Here is a 25,352-nt window from a genome sequence, read left to right on the forward strand (position 1 = left end):
GCACATCATGAACACAAAGCATCCCGCACTACACATGTTCTTAATATTAACCTCCTACCTCTTCATTTAGGCGTGCAATGTCGCCTCTAAACGCCCGGTAGCAAGCGTCCAATCAGGCGTGATCCCCCCCAAAGAGGGAGCTTGAGGCTTCTTTATAAGTGGACGCAGACACAGTATCACCTTAGCTCTGCAGCTCCCACTCCTTACATTTAAGAAAACGTTAAAGGTGTGAGGATGTAGGACGACAGGTTTCCCCTCCTTCATGGTCGCTGACTCGCCGTCCGAGCCGCTTGCTGCAGAAGCAGATCTCGTGTAGAGCATCGTCTGGAAACTCAGTTTTTGAAATGAATTCTAAAACATTATTGGTTCAAGTTTTACCCTGAAATTATTTGAAGTGCTGATAGGTTGTTTAAATCCAGTTGAAGTAGACCCTGCAGAGTTCAGTGTTTGTGTAACTGTTTGTGTCAGACTGTGTGTGTGTGTGTGTGTGTGTGTGTGTGTGTGTAGTCGTAATCACATGTGTGTAGTCTTCTTCGTTCCTCTTGCATTAATCTGTCCGCTCTGTTTAAATCATGGAGCTGTTCTTTTGTTCTGTTTTGATTTATTCTCTTGTTGACGGCTCGGCTTGATTCTAATGAACTCGATCAACACTCACAGCTCGCCCTGCTGCTGCTGCTCTGAAGAGTCAGAACGACGACACATAACCATCAGAAGGAAACTGTTATTAGGAAAAGGTTTCATCCAGATGTGTAGAAGTAGTGATCTGATCTGTTCAAGCTCCACCCATCATTCATTTGTTCTGTATTCATAACTGAGTGAGAGACTATGTGATGGATGACAACATGTTTTTCTGGCCTCTTTAAGCTCGTCTTTAGAATATTTACTGTAAAGTCTTAAGTCGTGCTGTCTCACTCAGCATGCAGACATTTGAAGGTGACATCTCCTCCTCTTCAATCAGTTTAGTCTCAGAGCTCCTCTTCAACATGTGTGTGAAGTTTCTTGTTCTAAATCCACTCTGATCCTGTATTTGATCATGTCTATAAACCCCTCTATTTCAGCCCTGCTCAGAACAGACTGTTTCTGTGGCTGTACCTTTAAATATGTAAATGAGCTGTGTCTGACCACGCCCCCTCTCTGGAAGGGCTTGGGTGTACTCGGGCTTTCTCGCTCCATGTCCTATTGTTTACAGTGAGAAGGCAGACTCAGAGGGCAGAACAAACACCTAGCTGTGGGAGTGTCACGCACCTGGGGGAGGGGTCACTGCCCTTTGTGATGTCATGAAGGGAAAATCTCCAAACGGCCTGTTTGAGCACACATTTTCTGAAAAGTGGAGCAGGCAGAAGACGGAGAGGATGGACTTTTCTCATCATTGGGGGGTTTGTAGACGGACTAGAGACACATGTTAGAGTTAGAGGAACATGGAGAAGTGTTTATATGTGACCTTTAACCTTTTGGTGTCATGCCGATGGTAGTTTCCTTTCCCCTTGACCCGAAGCCGAGGTGCAGCTGAAGTGTTTGAATGAATGATAGTGGATGACGTATTCAGCTGGATGCTGCTCTCTTCTGCCCCCTTGTGGCTTAAAGTAAAAATGCAGCTTTGTGTGCTCCATGCTTACTAACTCGCTAATCGAGCTACGACACTGTGTTGTTAATATGTTGAATGTCTAAAGCCTGTAACAGACTGTTATGATGATGTTAGTTATTAATACTGAATGTTTTATTGTGTTGTTTGTGTTTACACCTGAACCTAACCTGTTTATTCTGCTCTTACATGACCCCCGGTTCATGAGCACGTGTACCCCGGTGTAGTAGCTGTAGTCGCTCTGTCTCTCTCACTGGTCCTCCTGTTTGTGTATCTGTGGTGTTAGGCTGTGCCCCCCCCCCCCCTCCCCCCCTCCACATACTGTACCGCCTGTCTTGGGGTGGTGGTCGCTGTGTTTCATCACCGAGCTCTTCCTTTTTTTCTTCCTCTTCTTCTTCTTCTGTTTCTTGGCTGTCTGGACCTGCTGCCCCCCCTCCCCCCTCGCCCCCCTCCTCTTCTGGACTCTGTGGTCTCTCTGTGTTTATGGGACCAGGGACCATTCGAAAGGCTCAGAACCTTCTGAAACAGTACTCACAGCATGGGCTGGATGGGAAAAAGGGGGGCTCTAACCTCACTCCTTTGGAAGGTAACGCACCTCGGTCTGTCTCTCCGGTGTCTTCTCTCTCTCTCTCTCTCTCTCTCTTTCTCTCTCTCTCTCTCTCTCTCCTGGCTCACAGTGGACCCGTGTTTATGGCGTGCGTCCATGTTGTTTCTCATTCAGAGAAACAACATAAAGCTCCTCAGTCACAACAGCTCCATGAACATGCAGACGTTACAGCGAGCAGAAACCACGAGGCAGACATCTTTAAACGTTTCAGTGTTTTTAAAAGTATAAAAGAACTATAACTTCAGGATCTGCTACTGGATAACTAACTGAGATTCACTACAATATAATGTTTTTGCACCCAAAATCACAGCTGAGGTATTTTTTTAAAGAGCTGTCCTTTCACTGTATTTGAAATGATTCATTCAGCATCCTTTAAAAGAGGGCTGTCAAATTATACATTTTTAACCTTGTGATTAATCGCTTCATTTCAATAGTTAATCACGATTAATCGCATGTTTAAAATTCCATTACTTTGCATTTAAAAATAAAAATTGTCAGGCTTTTATTTAGAATTTACTTCCTGTTTGAATTGAACTCTGCTTTTATTTTGAATGTTTGTACTGTCTTAAGCTGAGAGTACTCTACTTCCTGTTTGAATTCAACTCTGCTTTTATTTTGAAGTAAAGTAAGGGGCCCTCTGGTAGAAAGGTTAGGTACATGATGATATTTAAGATGAAACAACCTTTAAACGCTGCACTGACTCGAGAGCTGTTGTGACCCTTTTCTCTCTCTCACACACACACACACACACACACACACACACACACACACACACACACACACACACACACACAAACCTGACTGTAGTGGGTGTCCCCTGCTCCCCCCCCCTGCTGGGTGCTTGGTTGGTGGTGGTCAGTTCAAATCTTCCAGGTTCAGGTTTGTCCCCCCCCCCCCCACCCCTCCCCTTCTGACTGGCCTAGTCACGACCCCCCAGGTTTGACTAGGCCCCCTGCTGACCCCGCCTCCCTCCCCACCCACCAGGTTTTGATCACGACCTGCGGGTCAAACACCTGTCTGACGCCCTGACCGAGAAGCACGGGGCCGCTGCAGGTGAGTGCCTGAAAACGTGGGGGAAGAGAAGGAACACAGCGGGGGGTTATCAGACGGGCGCCATTTTTGATTTGACCACACACGTTCAGCCTGCAGAGTTAATATCAACGCACCTTCATAAATAAATACAAACACACTGAAACTGCTTTTTAACAACCTGACACACAGAATAGAAAACGTTCTGTCTGACTCGGTCTCTCAGGGAAGGACGACGTCCTGGACATCGAGATCGACTCCTACATCCACTGCATCAGCGCGTTCGTTAAGCTGGCGCAGAGCGAGTACGCCCTGCTGGCTGAAATCATCCCCGAGCACCACCAGAAGAAGACCTTCGACTCCCTCATTCAGGTCAGACATGACTCACCTGAGGTCAGTGGAGTTAACGGAGATCAGGTTTAAATGTCTCTGCGTTCCCTCGTCCGTCCACAGGAGGCGCTGGACAACCTGATGCTGGAAGGAGACAACATCGTGTCGGCGGCGCGCAGAGCCATCATGCGGCACGACTACTCGGCCGTGCTCACCATCTTCCCCATCCTCAGACACCTGAAGATGAACAAGTCCGACTTTGACGCCACGCTGCAGGTAGATCATCCCGACTGAACGTCAATCTTTAACCCTCATGCAAATGTTTCCTCTTCATCTGGTCATCATTTTGTCTGTTAGTGCGTATGGCACACATTTTGTAAGAAAGTCTCTCTTGACACATTTTGGAATGCACATTTTATTTTTTTAATAAATCAATAGAACACTGAAACATGTTTACTAACCTCTGAAGTCACTCCGGACAAAAATGTCCATTTACAAAAAACTGCTTTAAAAATAGAACAGATTGATTTTTCTTTCTACTTTTTTCTGCATACATCTCTTAAACAACTTCAGCCCTGCTCAAAACTACCAAACATTCAATCATTATTAGGAATTTAACCCTTTAAATGCCAGTTTGATTACTTGATGTCACTGTTGTTATTTATGAAAAAAAAACACAAAAATGAGTTATTTTCCATAAAACAAATATTTGGTGGCTGGGTTTTTATTTTTTTTTATTTTTTAATTAGTCTTGGATATGTCAAAGATTATCCAAAATATTGACTTTGATGCATTGTTAGTTTTTGTGTAGCATCATATTTAGGGATTTAACCCTTTAAATGCCAGTTTGATTACTTGATTCTGGCATTTAAAGGGTTAAATTCCTGATAATTATTAAATATTTGATATGTTTGAGCAGGGCTGGAGTTGTTTAAGAGATTAATGCAAATAAAAAGTAGAAAATAGCAATTTTTACATCAGTTTTTGTAAATTGGACATTTCCGCCCTCCAATGTCCAAACAGGGAACTACATTTTAAATCTGATGCTACACAAAAACTAACAATGCATCAAAGTCAATATTTTGGATAATCTTTGACATATCCAAGACTGATTTAAAAAAAATCCCCCAGCCACCAAATATTTGTTTTATGGAAAATAACAACAGTGACATAAAGTAATCAAACTGGCATTTAAAGGGTTAAATTCCTAATAATGATTGAATGTTTGGTTGTTTTGAGCAGGGCTGAAGTTGTTTAAGAGATGTATGCAGAAAAAAGTAGAAAAAAATATCAATCTGTTCTATTTTTATATCAGTTTTTTGTCCTTAGTGACTTCAGAGGGTCGTAAATGAAACTGATGCCTGAGGGTAAACTATGTTTCAAAGATGATCTGAAGCTTTGACCTGAATCTTTTTTATCACCGTGTCTTTAGGGGACAGCAGCGAGCACCAAGAACAAGCTGCCGACCCTCATCACGTCCATGGAGACGATCGGAGCCAAAGCTCTGGAGGAGTTTGCAGACAGCATCAAGGTAAGATGCTCTCAGTTAACCCTCCCATCACCCAATCACTGACCAGTTCAATCCATCGTTAACCAATCCCCTCTGTCTCCTCAGAATGACCCCGATAAAGAGTACAACATGCCCAAGGATGGAACGGTCCACGAGCTGACCAGCAACGTAGGTCAACGCTCGCTCACCTCACCGCTATGTAACCGTTTGCTCTCTCTCTCTGCACCTCAAACACCTTTCTGCAAGAGGTCCTCTCTGTTTGTCCTCTCTGTTTGTCCTCTCCGTTTGTCCGTCTCTGTTTGTCCGTCTCTGTTTGTCCTCTCTGTTTGTCCTCTCTGTTTGTCCGTCTCTGTTTGTCCGTCTCTGTTTGTCCGTCTCTGTTTGTCCTCTCTGTTTGTCCTCTCTGTTTGTCCGTCTCTGTTTGTCCTCTCTGTTTGTCCTCTCTGTTTGTCCTCTCTGTTTGTCCATCTCTGTTTGTCCTCTCTGTTTGTCCTCTCTGTTTGTCCTCTCTGTTTGTCCGTCTCTGTTTGTCCGTCTCTGTTTGTTTGTCCGTCTCTGTTTGTCCGTCTCTGTTTGTCCTCTCTGTTTGTCCGTCTCTGTTTGTCCGTCTCTGTTTGTCCGTCTCTGTTTGTCCGTCTCTGTTTGTTTGTCCGTCTCTGTTTGTCCGTCTCTGTTTGTCCTCTCTGTTTGTCCGTCTCTGTTTGTCCGTCTCTGTTTGTCCGTCTCCGTTTGTCCGTCTCCGTTTGTCCGTCTCCGTTTGTCCGTCTCCGTTTGTCCGTCTCCGTTTGTCCGTCTCCGTTTGTCCGTCTCTGTTTGTCCGTCTCCGTTTGTCCGTCTCCGTTTGTCCGTCTCTGTTTGTCCGTCTCTGTTTGTCCGTCTCTGTGTACAGTCTCCATGGAAACTGCTAACAGCGTCGGGCAGAGAGCGTGTGTGTGTGCGTGTGTGTGTGTGTGCGTGCACGTGCGTGTGTGTGTTTAATAAACAAGCCGAGGTGATGCTAACCTTGACCTCTCCCTCCCACAGGCAATCCTGTTCCTGCAGCAGCTGCTGGACTTCCATGAGACGGCCGGAGCCATGCTGGCCTCACAAGGTACACAGTGTACACACACACACACACACACACACACACACACACACACACACACACACACACACACACACACACACACACACACACACACACACACACACACACACACACACACACACGAGCTGTTAGCTCATGGTTATGTCAGACCTCCTGCTGGCTGCACAGACGCTGTTTCATTTAGTGTTCATATCAGCCATGATGGTTACATGTGTGTACATTAAGACCTCCAGTTAACACTTCATTATTCAGTGTACACATTGAGCGGTAAACGTTTCTTGTTTTGGCTCTTTGCTTTAACACGCTGGGCTGGAAGTGAAACAACAAGGTTCAAGTCCTGATTGTTTGAAAGTGTGACACTCATACACGCTTTTATAAAGTAAAAGGTAAACACAGTATGGTGGTGAAAATGTCGCTGTGGAACCGAGCGGCAACCTCCAGTCTTCAAATATGAAGCCAATGCCGAAGTGTAAAATCCTGCAGTTTGTCGAGTGTCCGCTTGAGCACAGGAAGTCACATACACACCCATTCAAAAAAATAAGTTTTTAACAGCATGAATCAACATGTTTACAGCCTGGTTCAAGGTCTGATTTAGTTCTTGTCATCACTCTGGCACACACTGTACTGCAAAATCCTCCTGCCTGCTGTTGTCATGGCGATTGCAGGCGCTGTTTGCCTTGTTTGTGCGGACACAGTCAGGAGAATTAAAGGGTTAAGTTGGAGAATCAGCTTTAGTTACGCTTAGCTTCACGGGTCCCATGGTTTTTATTTCCAGTCCATGAACGATGAGCTAAAACAAGACACGGTCCAAACACTTAGACAGCTGTGCTTCATGAATCCAGATGTGTCTGTTAGTTAGTACTGATGATGATGATGCTGCAGGAGGTCGTCTTTAGAAACATGAGGTATGACGATCCACTGATCAACCATCAAATCAACACTTTTACCTTGTCCCCCCCCTCCCCCCCCTCATTCTGTATCTGTGATGTGTTTCCTCTGACGTCCTGCAGCTTCAGACTTCTTCTCTCCCCTTCAGCTGAAACCTCTGTGTCGCCCTTTCTCTCCAGCATGACTTTAAAGTTTTCACTTAATATTTAACAAAAGATTCATTCATTATTTCAAACTGGATTTGGTTTGGATTTTTTTTACTTTCATCTTGTTTCTGAAGGATTCAGGCTCCCTTCTGTCCCTCCTCCTTCATGTCCTGCCTCCTTCATGTCCTGCCTCCCTCATGTCCCGCCTCCCTCATGTCCTGCCTCCTTCATGTCCCTCCTCCCTCATGTCCTGCCTCCTTCTTTCCCCGCCTCCTTCATGTCCCGCCTCCCTCATGTCCCGCCTCCTTCTTTCCCCGCCTCCTTCATGTCCCGCCTCCCTCATGTCCCGCCTCCCTCATGTCCCGCCTCCTTCTTTCCCCGCCTCCTTCATGTCCCGCCTCCCTCATGTCCCTTCTCCTTCATGCCCCGCCTCCCTCATGTCCCGCCTCCCTCATGCCCCGCCTCCCTCATGTCCCTTCTCCTTCATGCCCCGCCTCCCTCATGCCCCGCCTCCCTCATGTCCCTTCTCCTTCATGCCCCGCCTCCTCGCTGCCTGGCTGATGACAGTTTGCTTACTCTGCACTAACAAATCTCTTCTAACCTTTTTGCACTTTGTGCCTCTTTCTCTTCTCTCTTGCCTTGCTTCCGTCCTTTAAGTACTGGGGGACACTTACAATATTCCTTTAGACCCCCGAGGTAAGCACAAGTACCACCGACTTTTCAGGAAGTAGTACTGTTTGTTAATAAAGTTCAAATCCACCGTTAAAAAAGCATCTTTAACTGTGTTTATTTTATGATCTTTTGATTGACGTCCACAAATGTCAAACAGCAGCCGTCAGATCCGCTGCTGAGGAGTTAGGCCCCGCCTATGGAAGCAAATAAGAGACATAATTATTTGAATTTTAGCAGCCACTGGATGTTAAATATTGAACTTTAAACACCACTGAATTCATAGCATTGAAATATTTGACTTACTGAAAACAATGTATCTGAATTTATTTGTCCTGAAGAATTCAGATCCAAAAATTCAAGTATCATAAACAAAAAGATTCAGTTTGCTCAAATTGGATTTGTCAAATTCAGATCTGAAAATATAACATGAGTCAAATTCAACTGGTCAAATTCAGATCCCGCCCCCCTGTTCACCAAGCGTTTTTTCTGAACAGCAGCGTCTTTTTTCAACTGTTTCAATGAGTAGAGAGTCTGCAGCAGCAGAAGGCGGCCGACAGGAGAAAAAGCACAGCGCCCAGCGTCATGCAAGAGCTGCTGCCAACGCTCTCTCCTCATCGAAAACAGTTTAAAACGGACGCTGACGCTCAGAGAAAAACGCTAAGTGGACACGGGGCTCTTCGAGTTTTCTGCGTTGGTGAAGTTCTGTTTTTAAGGCCGCAGGTTAAAGGTGTAATACATACGTGTTGTTATCAGATCAGAACTCATCATCCAGCCTGTTTTTAACTTCTAACTTTTCTTCCAGAGACGAGTTCATCGGCGAGCAGCTACACCTCCGAGTTCAACAAACGGCTCCTCAGCACGTATATCTGTGAGTGCAGAAGAAGAAGGTGAACGTCTCTGGTCTGTGATTGGCTCTTGTTGGAGTCTGATGGTATCACCTTGTTTCTCCTCTCAGGTAAGGTTTTGGGGAACCTGCAGCTCAACCTGCTCAGTAAATCCAAAGTGTACGAGGACTCGGCTCTGAGCGCTATCTTCCTGCACAACAACTACAACTACATCCTGAAGTCGCTGGAGAAGTGAGTCGTTAACATTTAGTGACAGAAATGTGAAACTATGATCACCTGTTGAACACCTGAAGGGGGCGCTAAACACGTTAACACAAGCAGGCCGTAGCTCAGACAGTCAGAGGTTCTCCTCCAGCCTCTTAGTGTTTATCCTGGTTGGCCCCCACTCGGCCGTTTTGGACGCCCCTCGGTTTGTCAGATATGAGAGCAGTTATCAGGTCAACAGGTGTTGCAGCGATGGAAGCTGGTCAAGAGAAGTGGTTCAGATAGAAGTGATTGTACCCGACCTAAAAAGCCTCTGCATGTTTCTAATAAGCTCCACGAGCAGAAACGTGCTCAAACTAGGATCAATATTGGAGATGCTTTTGCTTTTTTCAGACTTTTTAAGTGTCCCTCGGTCTGTTTCAGGTCTGAGCTCATCCAGCTGGTGACGGTGACGCAGAAGAAAGCGGAGAGTTCGTACAGAGAGCTGATCGAGCAGCAGATCTACATGTACAAGAGCAGGTAACCACGCTGCTCACACAAACTCTACTACATCCTGATAAACCTGAGAATGTTCTGACTCATCTCTGTCTGCGTGTCACAGCTGGGTGAAGGTCACCGAGCACCTGACGGACAGGAACATGCCCGTCTTTCAGCCCGGCACCAAGGTCAGAACTTGATTTGATTCTCTCTCTCTCTCTCTCAGATTCTGGTGCGGACCAGTTTTTTTTAAAGCAGAGGCGCAGTGAGGCCCCCGGTGTCTCTCTGACGGGTCATCACTGATGTGTTCAGACTTTAATGTTCATACAGAGCGGGACCTGAACATCAGAGACCCCTCTTTAATATCTCAGTTATTTCAGGGTCTTAAAGTACGAGCATATTTTAGTAGTTGTAGTCATTTTTATTTCGGTCAACATACAAAGTTCTCCACTAGGAAATACGCAGAAATGCTAGAACAAAAATACAAACTCCACAAAGGCATTCATGAAAAGACAAGAAAACTAAAAAAAAACATTTTGACCAGAAAGGTGTCGGCTGAAGCTTTAGCTTATTATACCTACCCTTGTTACAAATCGTATTATTTAAGACACTACTAGTTTGGTTACAAAAAAAAGAACACATCAGAACTTTTTTTTGTACATTTTCTTCTGTACATTTTTTTAAAACATTTTTTGTTGTTGTACATTTTTAAAAAATGTTTAATTTAAATTGTACTGTGTTCACTTTTTGTTTGCAATCTTTGCTCTTTGCTGTTGTAACAATGTAAATTTCCCCGTTGTGGGATAAAGAAAGGATTATCTTATCTCAACAAAATTTGTTCCGAATCAAACGGTTTTGAGCAGATTTGAGATCTACTAGATCGCTGAATTTTAAAGCGTGTATGTTAAAAAAAATAGTGCATTCGTTGGTTTGTAATAATCAGATCTATTTACAATGCTTATAGCTTTTTTTCTGTAGCATGGAAATGGGATGAGTGTTGGTTTTGTATGAGTTCCCCCAGACCTCCACACAGTAATGTATGGAACTATGAGTGCACAATACAATATATACAGTGAGTTTTGAGTCAGGAATTCTTTAGTTTTACAAAGTGTTGCAATGGTTTGAGACATTTTTGTTTATGCATTATTAATGTAAAACATCATTTATGATCAATTATCACCCCCAGAAATGTATGCTCATTCACTCTATCTATCTCAACATCATCAATCATCATTTTTACTTGCTTATCACCAAATACGATGAACTTTGTTTGATTTAAATTCAGTGACAACTTGTTGATGTCAAACCATTTCTTAATGGTATTTCATGAGATGTGTAGAAAAAAAAGATTCAGTCGGAGGCCTTGGTGGTCCCTGTGATCGATGTAACCGAGTTTCTCTCCTTCCTGCAGCTGAAGGATAAGGAGCGCCAGGTGATAAAAGACAAATTCAAGGTGAGTTTCACTCGTCCTCCAACACAAACCCGAGAGCCTCACAGTCGTAATGTGACCGTGAGAAACAAACAAACAGACAACTCTTTTTTCTTCAGGGTTTTAACGACGGCCTGGAGGAGTTGTGTAAGATCCAGAAGGGCTGGGCCATCCCGGACAAAGAGCAGCGAGACTTCATCCGTCAGTCTCAGAAGAGAGTGGTGTCTGACGCCTACAGGAGCTTCCTGCAGAGGTGAGAGCGAGCATGACTTTTCATCAAACCTCTAGCAGTGCTGCCCCCTACTGGCCAACCGGCCCCAAGCTGTTAACTGCCCTGTGATTGGTCCACATATTCTCCTCTCCTGGACACAGAGTCAAACAAAGATAAACATGATCTTTACATCTTGAACCTCTTGTGTTTTTAACGTAGGTTAACAAGTAGCATGAGCTAACAAGTAGCATGAGCTAACTATGCTATCGACTTGACCTTTTTAAGATTTATTTTTGGGCTTTTTTTTGTGCCTTTAATGGAGAGACAGGACAGTGGATAGAGTTTGAAATCAGGGAGAGAGAGTTGGGAATGACATGCAGGAAAGGAGCCACAGGCTGGACTCGAACCCGGGCCGCCCGCCCAGGGTGCGCGCACTAACCACTGCTCCACCAGCGCCCCAGACTTGTACACTCGTCTCCTCTCTTCTTCTTCTTCTTCTTCTTCTTCTTCTTCTGTACTATAACTTCAGTGTGATCAAGTGCTGCTCCACACCTATCATCTCCAGCTCCTAAACAATACGCTCAGCTTCAGTCGCCATGGTTACCTGCAGAGAAACATGAGGACCTGATACTGAAAGTGCAGAGCTAGGCCGACACATCAACACATGTGCTCATGAGAGGCTTTAGAATAAAAAAGTAGAAACTGGAATGCAGCATTATATCAGCGTTCTAGATCTTTCCCCCGTTCCAGCCAATCAGAGCCCTCCTTGCTCTTCACACTGACAGCTTCTCGTTCCTCTTTTGTGTCTTCCAGGTGTGCCAACATCTCGTTCACCAAGAACCCGGAGAAGTATCACAAGTATCGAGTGGAGGAGGTGGAGGAGATGATCGAGAGGCTGTTCGACACGTCCGCCTGATTAGCCCCGCCCCCTCATCCTCACGCTCTCCAAACAGACGTCTCCCTGAACACAACACGAGCTGCTCCCCCTCCCCCCTCCTCTCTCTCTTTGTGTCTGAATGTTTTGTACAAAGAAACCAACCTGATGTATTTATGTAATGTAGCCGCCGCAGCTTCACATTTCAAACTAGTAAAAGGAAATGAGAGGATGTTTGTTTTATTTCAGTCACATAAAGAGGAAAACACAGAGCTGAACACATCAGACTGAGCTGTTTCATTTGCTCTTCACAAGAGGGGCAGATATGATGAGATTAGTCTTCTTTCTGATCCTTTTCATTCAAAATTTGAGATTTTATGTTTGTTTGTTTTTTTCTTAACTTTATTGTTTGTTTGAATGAAATAACATTTACAAATAAAAACAATCTCAGCATTAGTTTCCAGAAACAGCTGCTCCTTCCTGAACGTCCGCTGAGGTCAACGACAGAAGAAACGCATCGTTAAGGAGCAGACAGAGAACATGGTAACGAGAATTCAGGGTGTTTTTTGTTTTTACTGCAAGAGAAACGTTAGAAATACTGTCAATGAGATGATTTATTTTTTTATTACTCTTTATTGAAAATTTCAATACAACACACAATACCCCCACCCCAAGTGACCAAACAGTATATTCGACTAAACAGAGAATTACAGAACAATATAGAAAACAAATGAATAATAATAAAAAAAAAATAGCAATGTAAAAAATAAACTAAAAAAAACTATATATATGTAAATTTACATGCTCTTACACTCTTGCACATAAATGTATATACACAAAAGGAAATAATAATAATAAGAGATATCAGACTTAAATTAAAAAACAACTACAATAACATAAATTTATTATATGAATTCAGAAAAAATAAATGGTGTATTGATGATTAGTGTCAAAGTCTGTAACTGAAAAACTCCAGTTTCACATGAATGTAACAGTGTGATGTCACAGGGACAGACGAGCGTGCTCAGTCGATCCCACATCTGATCCAGTGGAGACAGGACGGTGGATAGAGTCAGAAATCAGGGAGAGAGAGAGCGGGAAAAGGAGCCACAGGTCGGATTTGAAGAGAGACCAAAGACAGATTTGAACCCAGGCCACCCGCTTCGAGGAACATCGCACTAACCACTAGGCTACCGGCTTCCTTTTTTTATTTAGTTGTTTATTTAAGATATTTTTCGGGCATTTTCTTGCCTTTATTGGAGAGGACAGCTGAACTGTATCCACACCTAAACTCACCTGCTGCGCTCTCATTGGCTGGAGGAAACACACCAGCTCCGCCCAGAAACGTCCCGAGTCAACCAGAACAAAGCAGAACAGTAAAATCCAGTCAGAGGACAGAGTCTCTGCAGACACAGTCACCACCACACATGTACGGAGGCCCAGAAGGGACAAATGAAGAAGTCTACTGACTCTTTATTCAAAGTGACTTCTTTCAGTCGATGACAGCAGCTGTCACTTGTTGCTAGGCAGACACAGACAGCGGTTACATCACAGCTTGATTATTATGTTGTGTAGTGCACCATCATGGAAATACAAAGACACCTTTTCTCATATCTCACATTACAACAACAACAACAACACTCAGGTTTCCAGAAACAGTGAATCATCATGCAGCAGATTCTTAAAAAAGTCTAAACAGACACAGAGGACAGCGAGGCTCTCTGAGGTCCACGCTGATACATCGAGTCACACAACAGATAAGAAATGATGCTGCAGGGAATGGAAGTCTGATGCTTACATAACATCCAATCCCTCCATCTTAGAGCCCACCCAGGAACATTTAGACTATATTGTTCAACCCCAAAACCTCCTGAGTCTCATGAGCCTTTAGCAGGGGCAATTCTAGAGTCTGTTGGGGCCCTCTGCAAAAATCAATCAGATGGGGCCCCCTTAGGGAGGTTCCTGTCCTGTCGTTTTCCACATGTCGCCTTCCTCTCAAAAAGAATCCAGACTCGAGACGTCTATGTCCAACTCTTTCAGAATGTGATGCACCTCAAAGAGTTTCTAGGTATGCATCTATGTTCAGTTGGCGCCTCCTCCTCTTCTTAAAGGTCAAAGGTCGTCGTCTTTACTTGGACGTCTCCTCACTGCTCGCCGTGTTCACCGGCTGCACCGCGTGCACCTTGTTGACGGCGTCCCTCGTCCTCGGCGAGCAGGTGAACACCTTCCTGAAGCCTTTCCTGAAGTGCTTGGAGACGAGCGCGTACACGACGGGGTTGAGGCAGGAGTTGGCGTACGCCAGCAGGTGCGAGAGGATCCGCAGGACGTAGGTGGCGTGGTTGAGCGGGAAGCGGCCGGACCACATGCAGAGGACGACGAGGTGGTGAGGCAGCCAGCAGACGCAGAAGAGAGCGGCCACGACCACGATCATCTTGGTGACCTTGCGCTTGGCTCGCCGCGACTCCGACGCGTCCTTCACGGGGTCCACGCTCGTCCACAGGTGGCGGACGGTGCGGGCGTAGGTGAGGCCGAGCACCAGGATGGGGACGAGGTAGCCGAAGACGAATGTGCACACGTCCATGACGAAGCGTGGTTTGGACTCCCAGGCCGGGATGCACAGCACGGCGCCCGCAAGCTCCATCTGAGTGAAGTAACTGAGGTACGGCGCGGAGAACAGCAACGCCAAGAGCCAGAGCAGCACGATGGAGGCAATGGCGTTCTTTGGCGTCCTCATCTGTCTGGAGCGGAGCGGGTAGCAGATGGCCAAGTACCTGAAAGGTCAAAGGTCAAAGGAAGACAGCGTTCAGGTTAGTTTGAATTTATCATTAATAATCCTTCCAGTTAAGTTAGAAAACACTGTTTCTGGGGCGCTGGTGGTTAGTGCGCACACCCCATGTACAGAGGCTGTAGTCTTCATAGCTGGCGGTCCAGGTTCAAATCCCACCTGTGGCTCCTTTCCTGCATGTCATTCCACTCTCTCTCTCTGATTTTTGACTCTATCCACTGTCATAACTCTCCATTAAAAGCACAAAAATAAATCTTATAATATGTCATTGTGAAATCAAATGGCTGTTTCTCTGGTTTAAATAGACCCTGCATTACGATGGATGATGCAACATCCAAAATATTCAGAGCTCCCCCTGCTGGCTGGCTGCAGTATAGGTCATAAACCTCGCCTTGGGACACAGGTCAAACTTTAAACACGTCAAAGAAAAGTTTATGTTACCGACGAATAACAAAGTCGACTTCGACTGTATGCAGACGACACTGTGATGTATCTTCACCAAAATTTTTGTAGAAACGATCCGCACTGTGAGAATATTTGAATATTCAATGTCAGAAAAAAAAAAAACACTCTTTCTTGCTTTGGTTCAAACTTGGAGATCTAACTACGTTTATTTCACAACCTTCTCCGGGAACAGCGTCTGAAATAACTTCACTCCTCCTGCCTCAAAGGTGGAACCAGCTCCACAGCTGACCACCTCACAGTGCAATATTAACCTTTAAAAACAAAAAACAATTATATAATGTGAAAAAATGTGTGCAATAACCTCAGGTGCAATAAGAGATGTAGAAAGTAGACACAAGAAAACATATTTATATTTTCATGTGTCCGCCCCCCCCCCTGCAAGCTGCAGGTTATGGAGTTGATTGAAGATTTTTCTACTGAATGATTTTCATTTCCTCCCGTGTATTATCTATATTATCTAACACTGCAGTGACTTCTGGAGCACGATCATTAAAAACAGGAAATGAATGAATATCTGAAATCAGTGCAGTCTGACTCTGTGTGTTTTACTCACCAGGACACTAATTGAGCTTTGCCTGTCAGTGGTGATGGTTTGTTTGTGTGTGTGAGTGTTCATCACTCAGTGCTGATTGGAGGAAAGCTGAGTTATGAAACAAAGTGAAGAGCACATTTCCCCTTTTTTAAAACTAAAAGAGAGACGAAACACAAAAGTTTAAAATCTCTTTTTCTCTTGATTGCTCAGCAGGTGAGTCATAAAACGCTTCTCTCTGACAACATTAGGATGTGATCAGGTGTTTTTTATTCTTACCTGTCCACGGAGACAGCGGTCAGCGTGAAGATGCTCGCGTACATGGTGAGATAAATGATGAAGTGAACGACTTTACACACCACGGCGCCGAACACCCACTGGTCCAGAGTGTAGATGGTGGCCTGGAAGGGCACGCAGAACACGATGAAGCACAGGTCCGCTATCCCGAGGTTCAGGATGAACAGGTTGGTGGTCTTCATCTGTCCGTTACGAAAGAGCACCGCGAGCACCAGAGAGTTCCCCACCGTGCCCACGAGGAAGATGAGCGTGAAGCCCACAGAGATGAGCACGGACTCCGCTCTCCACGAGGAGGAGGAGGAGGAGGAGGAGGAGAGGTCCATCTTCATGTGGTCACTCATCACTCACACCACACCGGTCACATATCAGTCCATCAACGTGAACTCTCGGCTCGTGGAGACACGCGCGTCTGCTTTACGCGCGCGCTGCGTTTCCACCCAAACGACTGACCCGCGTGAAGCATTTAATAGAAGACTGTTAAACACCCAGAGAGGGTTTGAATGAGATGCATTAACCTCTGTCGCTTTAACCCCTTAAAGACAAAAGACAAAGATTGCAGTTGTTTTTTGAATTTTCAAAATAAAATAGAAAATTAATTACAAGAATATTATTACATTCTTTTAATTAAATTCGGGGAAACAGATGAACAGCAGCCTGTCACACCTTCATCAGAATTAACACATTAAATTAAAGTAATTGATTTACTTCTGTGTCTGAGGAGTATTAGGGGATTTTCTTTTGTAAAATTCGTGATTAAAGTCGTTATTTTATTCTCTATCAGAAAAGCAGCAGCTGCCTGTTCCACAAACGTGGAGCATGTTGGGAAGTTATATTTTAGTAAAGGTTTCACTAATCAGAATCAGAAGCTTTATTGGCCAGGTATGCTTAAACACAAAAGGACTTTTACTTTGGTAAACTGTGCTCTCTTTGTACAAAGGTGTAATATTAAATATCAACAATAAACACAAAAATAAACAAACAGAGTAAACATGAGGTAGATACTTCCGGTGCAGTCTGTAAAACAAGAGTTGAAAAAAAATATCCCATTAGTTGTGTCGGAGCTTTACGTATGCAGATGTGAAACTACAAATGCATTTGGCACATCATCATCATCATCATCATCATCATCATCATCACATTGCCATTAAATATTTTCAGAATAAAAGAACCCCGCTGACTGGGAGGAAATCGTCTCTTTTGTGGAAGAGAAAAAGGCTTTAAGGATTCTATTCTCATCATTTTCTCGCGGGCGGATGGCTGATCTTCTGATTGGCTACAACCTTTCAGAATAATCATTTTAAACACAGCCCGATTTAAACTGATTAACGAATTTCATAACTTAAAAAAAGGAGTTTAATCCCCTAAAAGTAAATCTTTAATCTGGAACATTTAGAAACAAAATGTGGCCCTGTAACACTCACAATCAGTCTCCTGTTGAGGTTTTTTTCACTCACCTGTTGAGTCTCATGGTTTCATTTGAGTGTGAGAGCAGTCTGCCCCCCTGTGGTCACAGTGAAGTACTGCAGTGTTGACCAATGACAGAAGAGTGAAGGCCGGAAGTGTTTCCTCTTAGAGCTGCCATCAGACTGTTTCATGAGGAATACAGACACACACAGGACAGATTCATCTGCTCATATTTACACACACATGTGTTTATATATAATATATATAATTTATTATATCTTGCACTTTCTGCTTATCTGCTTATTTGCACTTCTGGTGAGATGCCAAACCTCATTTCGTTACTCTATACTTGTATATGTGTAATGACAATAAAGTTGAATCTCATCTCATCTCATATAAGGGCCATTCTACCGAATTGGTTTAAAGTCAGGTTGGAAATATTTTGACATTTTTTAAGTTTTATTCCCAATTTTTTTCCATTATATATATTGTTCCATATCTGAAGTACATGTATCTAATAAAAGAATCATCAAATTTGATATTGTATTTTTAGACTGTTTTGGAATGTTTTTCCTCTCCCCAAATTTGTCACAACCAAAACATAAACTATGATAAAAACAATATTATGTTAACCTGTTAGTATTATGTTTACTTCCCTTCTGTAAAGATTATTTTTACAAATTTTTATTGAAGGTTTTTACAATAAAAATCAATAAAAATGATTTTTTTTAAACAAATTTCAATTTTTTAAATTCTTCAAAATCTTTGTGCAGTCTTTCTTTCTAAAATGTAAAACACTGATCAGATTGATTTCAGAGTTAATGATTTATGAGATGGAACATACAGTTAACCAATCAGTATCATAACATTTTAGTTGATAACTCAATATATAAACTAATAAAACAGAGGTTGTCATCTCTGCTCCTGAGCATGTTGTTGGTTTCCTTTCCTCTCCTGTTAAACCTGCGCTAGGGGTCCAAAGTGGTCAGGCTCTGAGTCTGGACCATCATGTGAACAGTTCGTCCTGCTCCTTTAAGAAACATAACTAAACTCAGACGTGCTGAGTCCAGAGTGGAGCGGAGTGGAATCATCAGGGATTGATTTTTGTATTTCTCTGTGTGGGAGAGCCCCAGAGGAGCTGCTTCAACAGGCAAGGCAGGCGAATGCTTAGGGGCCCCCAGACCAATAGGGGGCCCCTGAGGGATGACAAACTTTTAACCACAGCAGCGGAGCAAAAATGTGCAAATTTTTGCAATGACAGTAAGAAACCTCCTTAATGGGGGGGCCTCAGTGTTGCAGCCTTGTTGCTGTGAAAACCAAAGTTTGTAAATGAAAGTCTACAAAGAAGAACGAGGAGGAGGAAGCATCAGGACAATGGAGGACATGATGGTGATGAACGCAAGTTGTAGGGCCCCCGATTATTTCTTACCTGGGGCCCCGACAGACTCTAGAGTCGCCGCTGTGTCCATCCAAAACTTAAAGGTTAACCACATGTCGGAAAAAGCACCCAATAATTAAAAGCGTCAATCAGGACCAATGTGGAGCATCAAGAGGATCTAACCATCTTTAGAGCCCGGCTGCTGCACAACACACACTGTGTAAATGAGGAGGGGGCGGGGCCTTCAGGCAGGTAAAGGTGGGTCATATATTAATGCACAGTTAGAGGTTCAGCAGAGAGCTGTGATTGGTTGCTCTGTTGCATCATTTTCTGTCTGAGACTCGACCGCTCTGACCCACTCCCCCCCCATGAGTCCTGTTTGGTCTGTTCAACGTCTGAACCCCTGCATCCTCTTTCTCTGACTTCACACACACACGCACACACACACACACACACACACACGCACGCACACTGTACACAAACACACACACACACGCACACACTGTACACAATGGGACACATTAACCTCCTCCGGCAGCTGCACAAAAGCAAACAGCCTCGCTCTAAATTTAAACAGGTCTGCTGTTTTTATCCGGGAGGAAGCTGCTGCTTCTGTTTCCTCCTCTGGGAGTCTGAGTCACTTCAAGCATCAAACATCCTGGAAGACCGAGGAAGCTCGACGAGTCTGGAGAGAGAACGGGACCGTCTTACTGCTCGACATGTTTCTGAGCTCAAAGTCATTCTCATGATGAACGCCTTAATTCTTATAACACTACACAAATTCTGCATTTATTTGATGGTTGATCATAACAGTAAGGTTTTCAGGATTTTAATACATATTTTAAAGGAGCAGTGTGTAACTCTGACACCTAGTGGTTAAAACGGGTACTGCAGTCCAAATTCTAAACATCATAGAGACCTGCCCCCCCCTCCTCTCTAGAGTGGATGCTCACTCAGGTCACCATGTGGTGGACTCTGAAGCTTCAGTGTTTATCCAGCTCTGCATGGGTCTGTAAACCTTTCTGTGTTCTAACCTCTCTCCATTTTTCAAAAGCATCTCCAATATTGATCCTAGTTTGAGCACGTTTCTGCTCGTGGAGCTTATTAGAAACATGCAGAGGCTTTTTAGGTCGGGTACAATCACTTCTATCTGAACCACTTCTCTTGACCGCTTCCATCGCTGCAACACCTGTTGACCTGATAACTGCTCTCATATCTGACAAACCGAGGGGCGTCCAAAACGGCCGTGTTGGGGGGTCGCCTTAAAAGCGCCTACCTTCTCTGGTCCAAACAAATCCAGAGCATTCAGGAGCAGAATCTAAAGTTAGAAGGAGGACATACTGGCTGCTGCATTGTTGTCAGAGAAGCCAGCACTTCAACATAACATGTTTCCTTAATGATCAGAGAGTAAGATACCTTTATCATCTCACTCTCTACACTGCTCACTGATTGATCCTTTAAAAATAATTAATTTCAGGCTGACAGATACACTTCTCCTTTTTCACCAGCAGATGGCGGCAGACACACAATGAATGACTTATAAGCTGTATTCAGTACACAGAGAGACCTCATGAGAGGACGCTGCACATGTTCACTCCTCTGTCAGCATCCTCCGGTCACGTCCGCAGAGAGACGGGCGGCTCAGAGCTTCTGTGAGGCATTAAGTCGTTGAGTTTTCCAGCTGGTGATAACAGCTCCCATCACTGACAAATTAAGAGCTCGTCTTCGCACGGGTATCTTCTGGGAGCGACTTGTTGAAGCTGACGACGCCTAAGAAAATGACCTGAAGATTAAAGCTGGCATTGCTCACATTTCACAGTGGTTCATCAGAGAGTTTTTTTATTGAAATGCTCCGGGTGGGATCGCTGAGAATGAAGATAAACGTCTCACCCTGACTGGTTTGTTGCACGAGGTAACACTCAGAGGTATCAGATCAAGACTAACCTGAGTCATGTTGGAGATACCGTCTGCTGCTCTGTGCACCGTGAGGTCAAGAGCAGGAGACCCTCAGGCAGGAAATGACATCATCACCTGTGTGTGTGTGTGTGTGTGTGTGTGTGTGTGTGCGTGCGTGCGCGCTCTGGGCGGGCAGTACAGGAATGTTGAACGCAGCCTGCTGGGTGAGAGTGGTGACCAGACGCTGCTGCAGGCTGGCAGTGACCGCAGACGGGAATATTTGAACTTTAACGAGAAGAAGCCATTAGAGTCAGGTGGAGGCAATGAGCTCTGACCACTGAAAACACCACAACAGCTGCTGTGGAGGAGGAACAAATAATCGAGCTAATAATGTCCTTAAAAAGAGAGACAAACTATTTTGATGTATTGATCTGGATTTGTTTGAATCAGAGAAGGTAGGCGGTCTTCAACTCGTTTAAATAAGTCTCAGAGCTCCTCAAAACATGCGTGTGAAGTTTCTTGTTCTAAATCCACTCTGATCCTGTATTTGATCATGTCTATAAACCCCTCTATTTCAGCCCTGCTCAGAACAGGCTGTTTCTGTGTCTGTACCTTTAAATATGTAAATGAGCTGTGTCTGACCACGCCCCATCTCTGGAAGGGCTTGGGTGTACTCGGGCTTTCTCGCTCCATGTCCTATTGTTTACAGTGAGAAGGCAGACTCAGAGGGCAGAACAAACACCTAGCTGTGGGAGTGTCACCCACCTGGGGGGGGGGGGGGCTACTGCCCTTTGTGATGTCATGAAGGGAAAATCTCCAAACGGCCTGTTTGAGCACATTTTCTGAAAAGTGGAGCAGGCAGAAGACGGAGAGGATGAAGTTTGTCAGCCCGTGGGGGGCCCTCTACTGGCCTGGGTCCCCCAAGCAGTTTCCTGCCTTGCCTGTTGACAAGCAGCGCCTCTTAAAGGTACAGTACACGTCTTGATATCAGGCCTTTAACGCTCCACCTTTTAAATATTCTGTTCAGCTAAATCTCTTGTCTACTTTGACTTCCCCCGCTCAGCTGTTGCTTTCTGGTGGGACGAGTGGAGGAATGCGTCCCTCAGTACCTCAGTGTGGACGATGGGAAACAAAGCAGCCACATATTTGGGGTAGGTGAGGTTCAAACTTTAAATATGTGACTGAAGCTGAAACTTGTCATGGTGAGCTGCAGGGTGCTGTTCAACTCGTCCTCTGTGTTTGAGGATATGAACAGTCATGGTGGCTCATTCGCTGAACCCCCCCACACATCATGATTCCCTCATTAAGTCTGACTCCGAACCCACAAGTGTCAACACTCGTGGGGAGGCGGACCGAGCGACGGTGACCTCAAAACATCTGCTCTATACAACAAACACAGACCGAACCCCCTCATGACAAAACTCCTCTCTCTCTCTCTCTCTCTCTCTCTCTCTCTCTCTCTCTCTCTCTCTCTGTCTCTCTCTCTCTCTGTCTCTCTCTCTCTCTCTCTCTCTCTCCTCTCTCTGTCTCTCTCTCTCCTCTCTCTCTCTGTCTCTCTCTCTCTCTCTCTCTCTCTCTCCTCTCTCTGTCTCTCTCTCTCTCTCTCTCTCTCCTCTCTCTCTCTCTCCTCTCGCTTTCTCTCTCCTCTCTCTCTCCTCTCTCTCTCTCCTCTCTCTCTGTCTCTCTGTCTCTCCTCTCTCTCTCTCTCTGTCTCTCTCTCTCTCTCTCTCCTCTCTGTCTCTTCTCTCTCTCCTCTCTCTCCTCTCTCTCTCTCTCTGTCTCTCTCTCTCTCTCTGTCTCTCTCTCTCTGTCTCTCTCTCTCTCTCTCTCTCTGTCTCTCTCTGTCTCTCTCTGTCTCTCCTCTCTTTCTCTCCTCTCTCTCTCTCTCTCTCTCTCTCTCTCTCTGTCTCTCTCTGTCTCTCTCCTCGCTCTGTCTCTCTCTCTCTCTCTCGCCTCTCTCTCTCTCTCTGTCTCTCCTCTCTTTCTCTCCTCTCTCTCTCTCTCTCTCTGTCTCTCTCTGTCTCTCTCTGTCTCTCTCTCTCTGTCTCTCTCTCTCTGTCTCTCTCTGTCTCTCTCTCTCTGTCTCTCTCTCTCTCTCTCGCCTCTCTCTCTCTCTCTGTCTCTCCTCTCTTTCTCTCCTCTCTCTCTCTCTCTCTCTGTCTCTCTCTGTCTCTCTCTCTCTGTCTCTCTCTGTCTCTCTCTCTCTGTCTCTCTCTCTCTCTCTCTCTCTCTCTCTCTCTGTCTCTCTCTGTCTCTCCTCTCTGTCTCTCTCTCTCCTCTCTCTCTCTCTCTCTCCTCTCTCTGTCTCTCCTCTCTCTGTCTCTCTCTCTCCTCTCTCTGTCTCTCCTCTCTCTCTCCTCTCTCTCTCTCTCTCTCCTCTCTCTGTCTCTCCTCTCTCTGTCTCTCTCTCTCCTCTCTCTGTCTCTCCTCTCTCTCTCTCTCTCTCCCTCTCTCTTACATCCTCTCAGCTTCCTGCCCCCTTGCTGATAGTACCGTATCCAGTGGATAACGTCAGCGCTTTGGGAGAAAGGCTCAAGGAGTGTTTCATTATAAACCTTTACTATTAAAACTCGCTGGCTGGGTCCGGATCCTGGCTCTCACGTCCCGGCTCAAACTTTTTTTACGAGGCCGGTTTATGATCCTTAAATCGATGCAGGAAGCTGAGATGAAGAAGAAGGGGCGTGACCCCTCTGACCAAAGGAAGCGGATATTGGATTGTTCAACATGCGAGGATGACACTCCATTCACATGAATCTATGGAGCAGGTTTGATAAGGACAGCGACGGTGCTTAATCCATAAATATTAAAGGTCCCATATTCTTCTTCTTCTGGTTTTATCTGCTCTTCAGTGTGTTTTCAAAGTGTCCTGTGCATGTTTAGACACATCTACGTTCTCCTGTTAGCTGTAGCATTAGCTGCATGTAACGCTCGGTTCTAGCCCCCCTCGAAAATGGACGGAGCCAGTGGCTTCATGGTAAAAGGGGCGTGACCAATTACGGCAGAGCCGACAGGCCGACCAATCAGATCAGACTTGGCACACGTGGGGACTCTGAACGTGGTCACTTCAGAGCCTTAGAGAGAGAGTCAGAAGAGAGCCGGTGCACGGAGCGGCAGTTCATGAAAACAAACACTGTTTTCAAACTTTAGTTATTGTGAACATACTTTAGTAGGTACATAGATTAAATATTCAAACGCCACAAAGGGCATCATTATGTCTCCTTCAGAGTCTTATCTCTTCATTAGAGGTATATTTTTCTTTACCTGGGGGAGCTGGAAACATACTGTACATGCATTAAACTAAACATGTTAAATGAATGCAGAAGTTATGCATCAATCAATCTTTATTTGTACAGCGCCAATTCATACCAATGGTAAATGGACCTGAACTTTATGAAGCTTGAAGCTTACACCCTCCGATCTCCACTGACCTCTCTCTCAGAGCAAAGCTTCGAAACACCTTCTCTATTGTCGAGATGATGTAACATAAGAACATGTGTGTCTCTTCAGAGTTCAAAGGTCACAGAGGTCATGCAGGTGCTTTGGAGAGACAGCTGAAAGAAGAAGAGAAGAAGAGACGGTGGAGTCGGAGAGAGAGAGCAGAGGAATCACGCAAACTGTGTGTGGTTTCCTGCTCCCTGCCAAGACCTCTCACTCTCTGCGTCCCAGACTTTCTCTCTCAGTTATCCAATCCTCCTGTCATCTGCACCGGCTGCCCCCCCCCACTCCCCCCCGCTCCCCCCCGCTCCCCCCCCCCACCGCCCCCTCCACCTCCCTGCTCCACCGCACACAAATGGTTTAAATAAGAGGTCTGCATGACTGGGCTGTGGCTGCAGATGAAATCCTGAAGAGTGATAGTTTACTTAGCCTAAATACCCCCGATTAGACAAATTGAAACATTGTTGTTATGCGGTGGAAAAACTCAAAGACCTATCGGGCCGGGCGCGTTCACCCCCACCGTGCCGGAAAAAAAGGCCGCGCTCTCGGACTTTTCGTCATGCGAAAAACCACAAGAGCTGGCACATGTGGAGAAAAAAAAACCCAAAATCAAAAAAAACTAAATAAACTAAAACCTTCCACCAAAACAAGAACTGTGAAACGGAAAATGAAAATGTTCACATGAATGCGACTCATGGAGGAGGCGGGCGCACGCGACTCGGGGGCTTCTGTTACTACTGAAAAAAACACGCCCGACCACAAACCTCCTGAACGCCTCATGATGTCACATTTTCCTCTCATTTCCATCGTCTCCTCCGGGGTCACAAAGAAGGCCGCTCTGAAATCACAACGAACCTCCTGTGGAAAAAAATTAAAAGAAATCAATCAGTGTGAATCGAGGAATCTGAAAACCGGCTCGACCTCCGATTCAAACGAGTCAGCAAACTGTCCAACCGCCCTCGTCCAATCAAAGCTGTAAGATATAAGACCGCTGAGACGCACACACACACACATGTACTGCACATGCTCACAGTTAGTAACATGACACTGAAATGATTGTAGCAGACTGCAGCTCGACAGCACAGAGACTCATAAAGAGGAGCAGTAGCTGCCTGAAGCTGCAGCCGCTCTGCATCTAAAGAATCTGAACCACAGTTCTTCGACTGCAGCTGAAATAACGTCTCAATTATAGAAAAAAAAACAAGTCGACCAAACTTGATAGTCAAGTGTTCATTCCAAATGAAACTGAAATGGATGTCTTTGATTTGTGCT

General features: G+C 45.0%; 2 protein-coding genes across 7 annotated transcripts in view; one reads left to right on the forward strand and one right to left on the reverse strand.

Annotated features, from left to right (window-relative positions):
• The window catches only part of exoc7 (exocyst complex component 7), a 20,200-nt gene extending 7,853 nt beyond the window's left edge, over positions 1–12,347 (forward strand). Inside the window, exons 7-20 of one of the 6 annotated variants that reach the window (XM_020654027.3) lie at positions 2,076–2,168; positions 3,445–3,590; positions 3,672–3,824; positions 4,981–5,079; positions 5,164–5,226; positions 6,082–6,148; positions 7,837–7,875; positions 8,654–8,719; positions 8,807–8,927; positions 9,324–9,419; positions 9,502–9,565; positions 10,789–10,830; positions 10,926–11,059; positions 11,831–12,347. In XM_020654027.3, coding sequence (XP_020509683.1) covers positions 2,076–2,168; positions 3,445–3,590; positions 3,672–3,824; positions 4,981–5,079; positions 5,164–5,226; positions 6,082–6,148; positions 7,837–7,875; positions 8,654–8,719; positions 8,807–8,927; positions 9,324–9,419; positions 9,502–9,565; positions 10,789–10,830; positions 10,926–11,059; positions 11,831–11,933 — 1,286 coding nt within the window. In that variant the 3' untranslated portion in view covers positions 11,934–12,347. Of the gene's footprint in view, positions 1–2,075; positions 2,169–3,173; positions 3,243–3,444; positions 3,591–3,671; positions 3,825–4,980; positions 5,080–5,163; positions 5,227–6,081; positions 6,149–7,836; positions 7,876–8,653; positions 8,720–8,806; positions 8,928–9,323; positions 9,420–9,501; positions 9,566–10,788; positions 10,831–10,925; positions 11,060–11,830 lie in introns of all 6 variants that reach the window. The other 5 variants (XM_020654029.3, XM_020654031.3, XM_020654033.3 and 2 more) reach the window with 5 other exon arrangements.
• A 1,001-nt stretch (positions 12,348–13,348) lies between these two features.
• On the reverse strand, positions 13,349–16,394 carry LOC109999108 (galanin receptor 2a). Its single transcript, XM_020654023.3, has 2 exons — positions 15,950–16,394; positions 13,349–14,662 (listed from the first exon to the last, which is right to left on the reverse strand). Exons 1-2 carry the CDS (start codon positions 16,306–16,308, stop codon positions 14,020–14,022), a joined length of 1,002 nt encoding a protein of 333 aa, XP_020509679.1. The 5' UTR covers positions 16,309–16,394; the 3' UTR covers positions 13,349–14,019.
• Positions 16,395–25,352: the final 8,958 nt, after the last annotated feature.

The sequence above is a fragment of the Labrus bergylta genome, chromosome 21 (genome assembly GCF_963930695.1).
Source record: "Labrus bergylta chromosome 21, fLabBer1.1, whole genome shotgun sequence".
In the NCBI taxonomy this organism is placed as follows: Eukaryota; Metazoa; Chordata; class Actinopteri; order Labriformes; family Labridae; genus Labrus; species Labrus bergylta.

Excerpts from the sequence above, each read along its gene's own strand:
- LOC109999108 (XM_020654023.3), bottom strand. The coding sequence starts at position 16,308 with ATGAGTGACCACATGAAGATGGACCTCTCCTCCTCCTCCTCCTCCTCC. Across the intron at positions 14,663-15,949 it reads ACCGCTGTCTCCGTGGACAG|GTACTTGGCCATCTGCTACC; the intron begins GTAAGAATAAAA and ends TTGACCTTTCAG.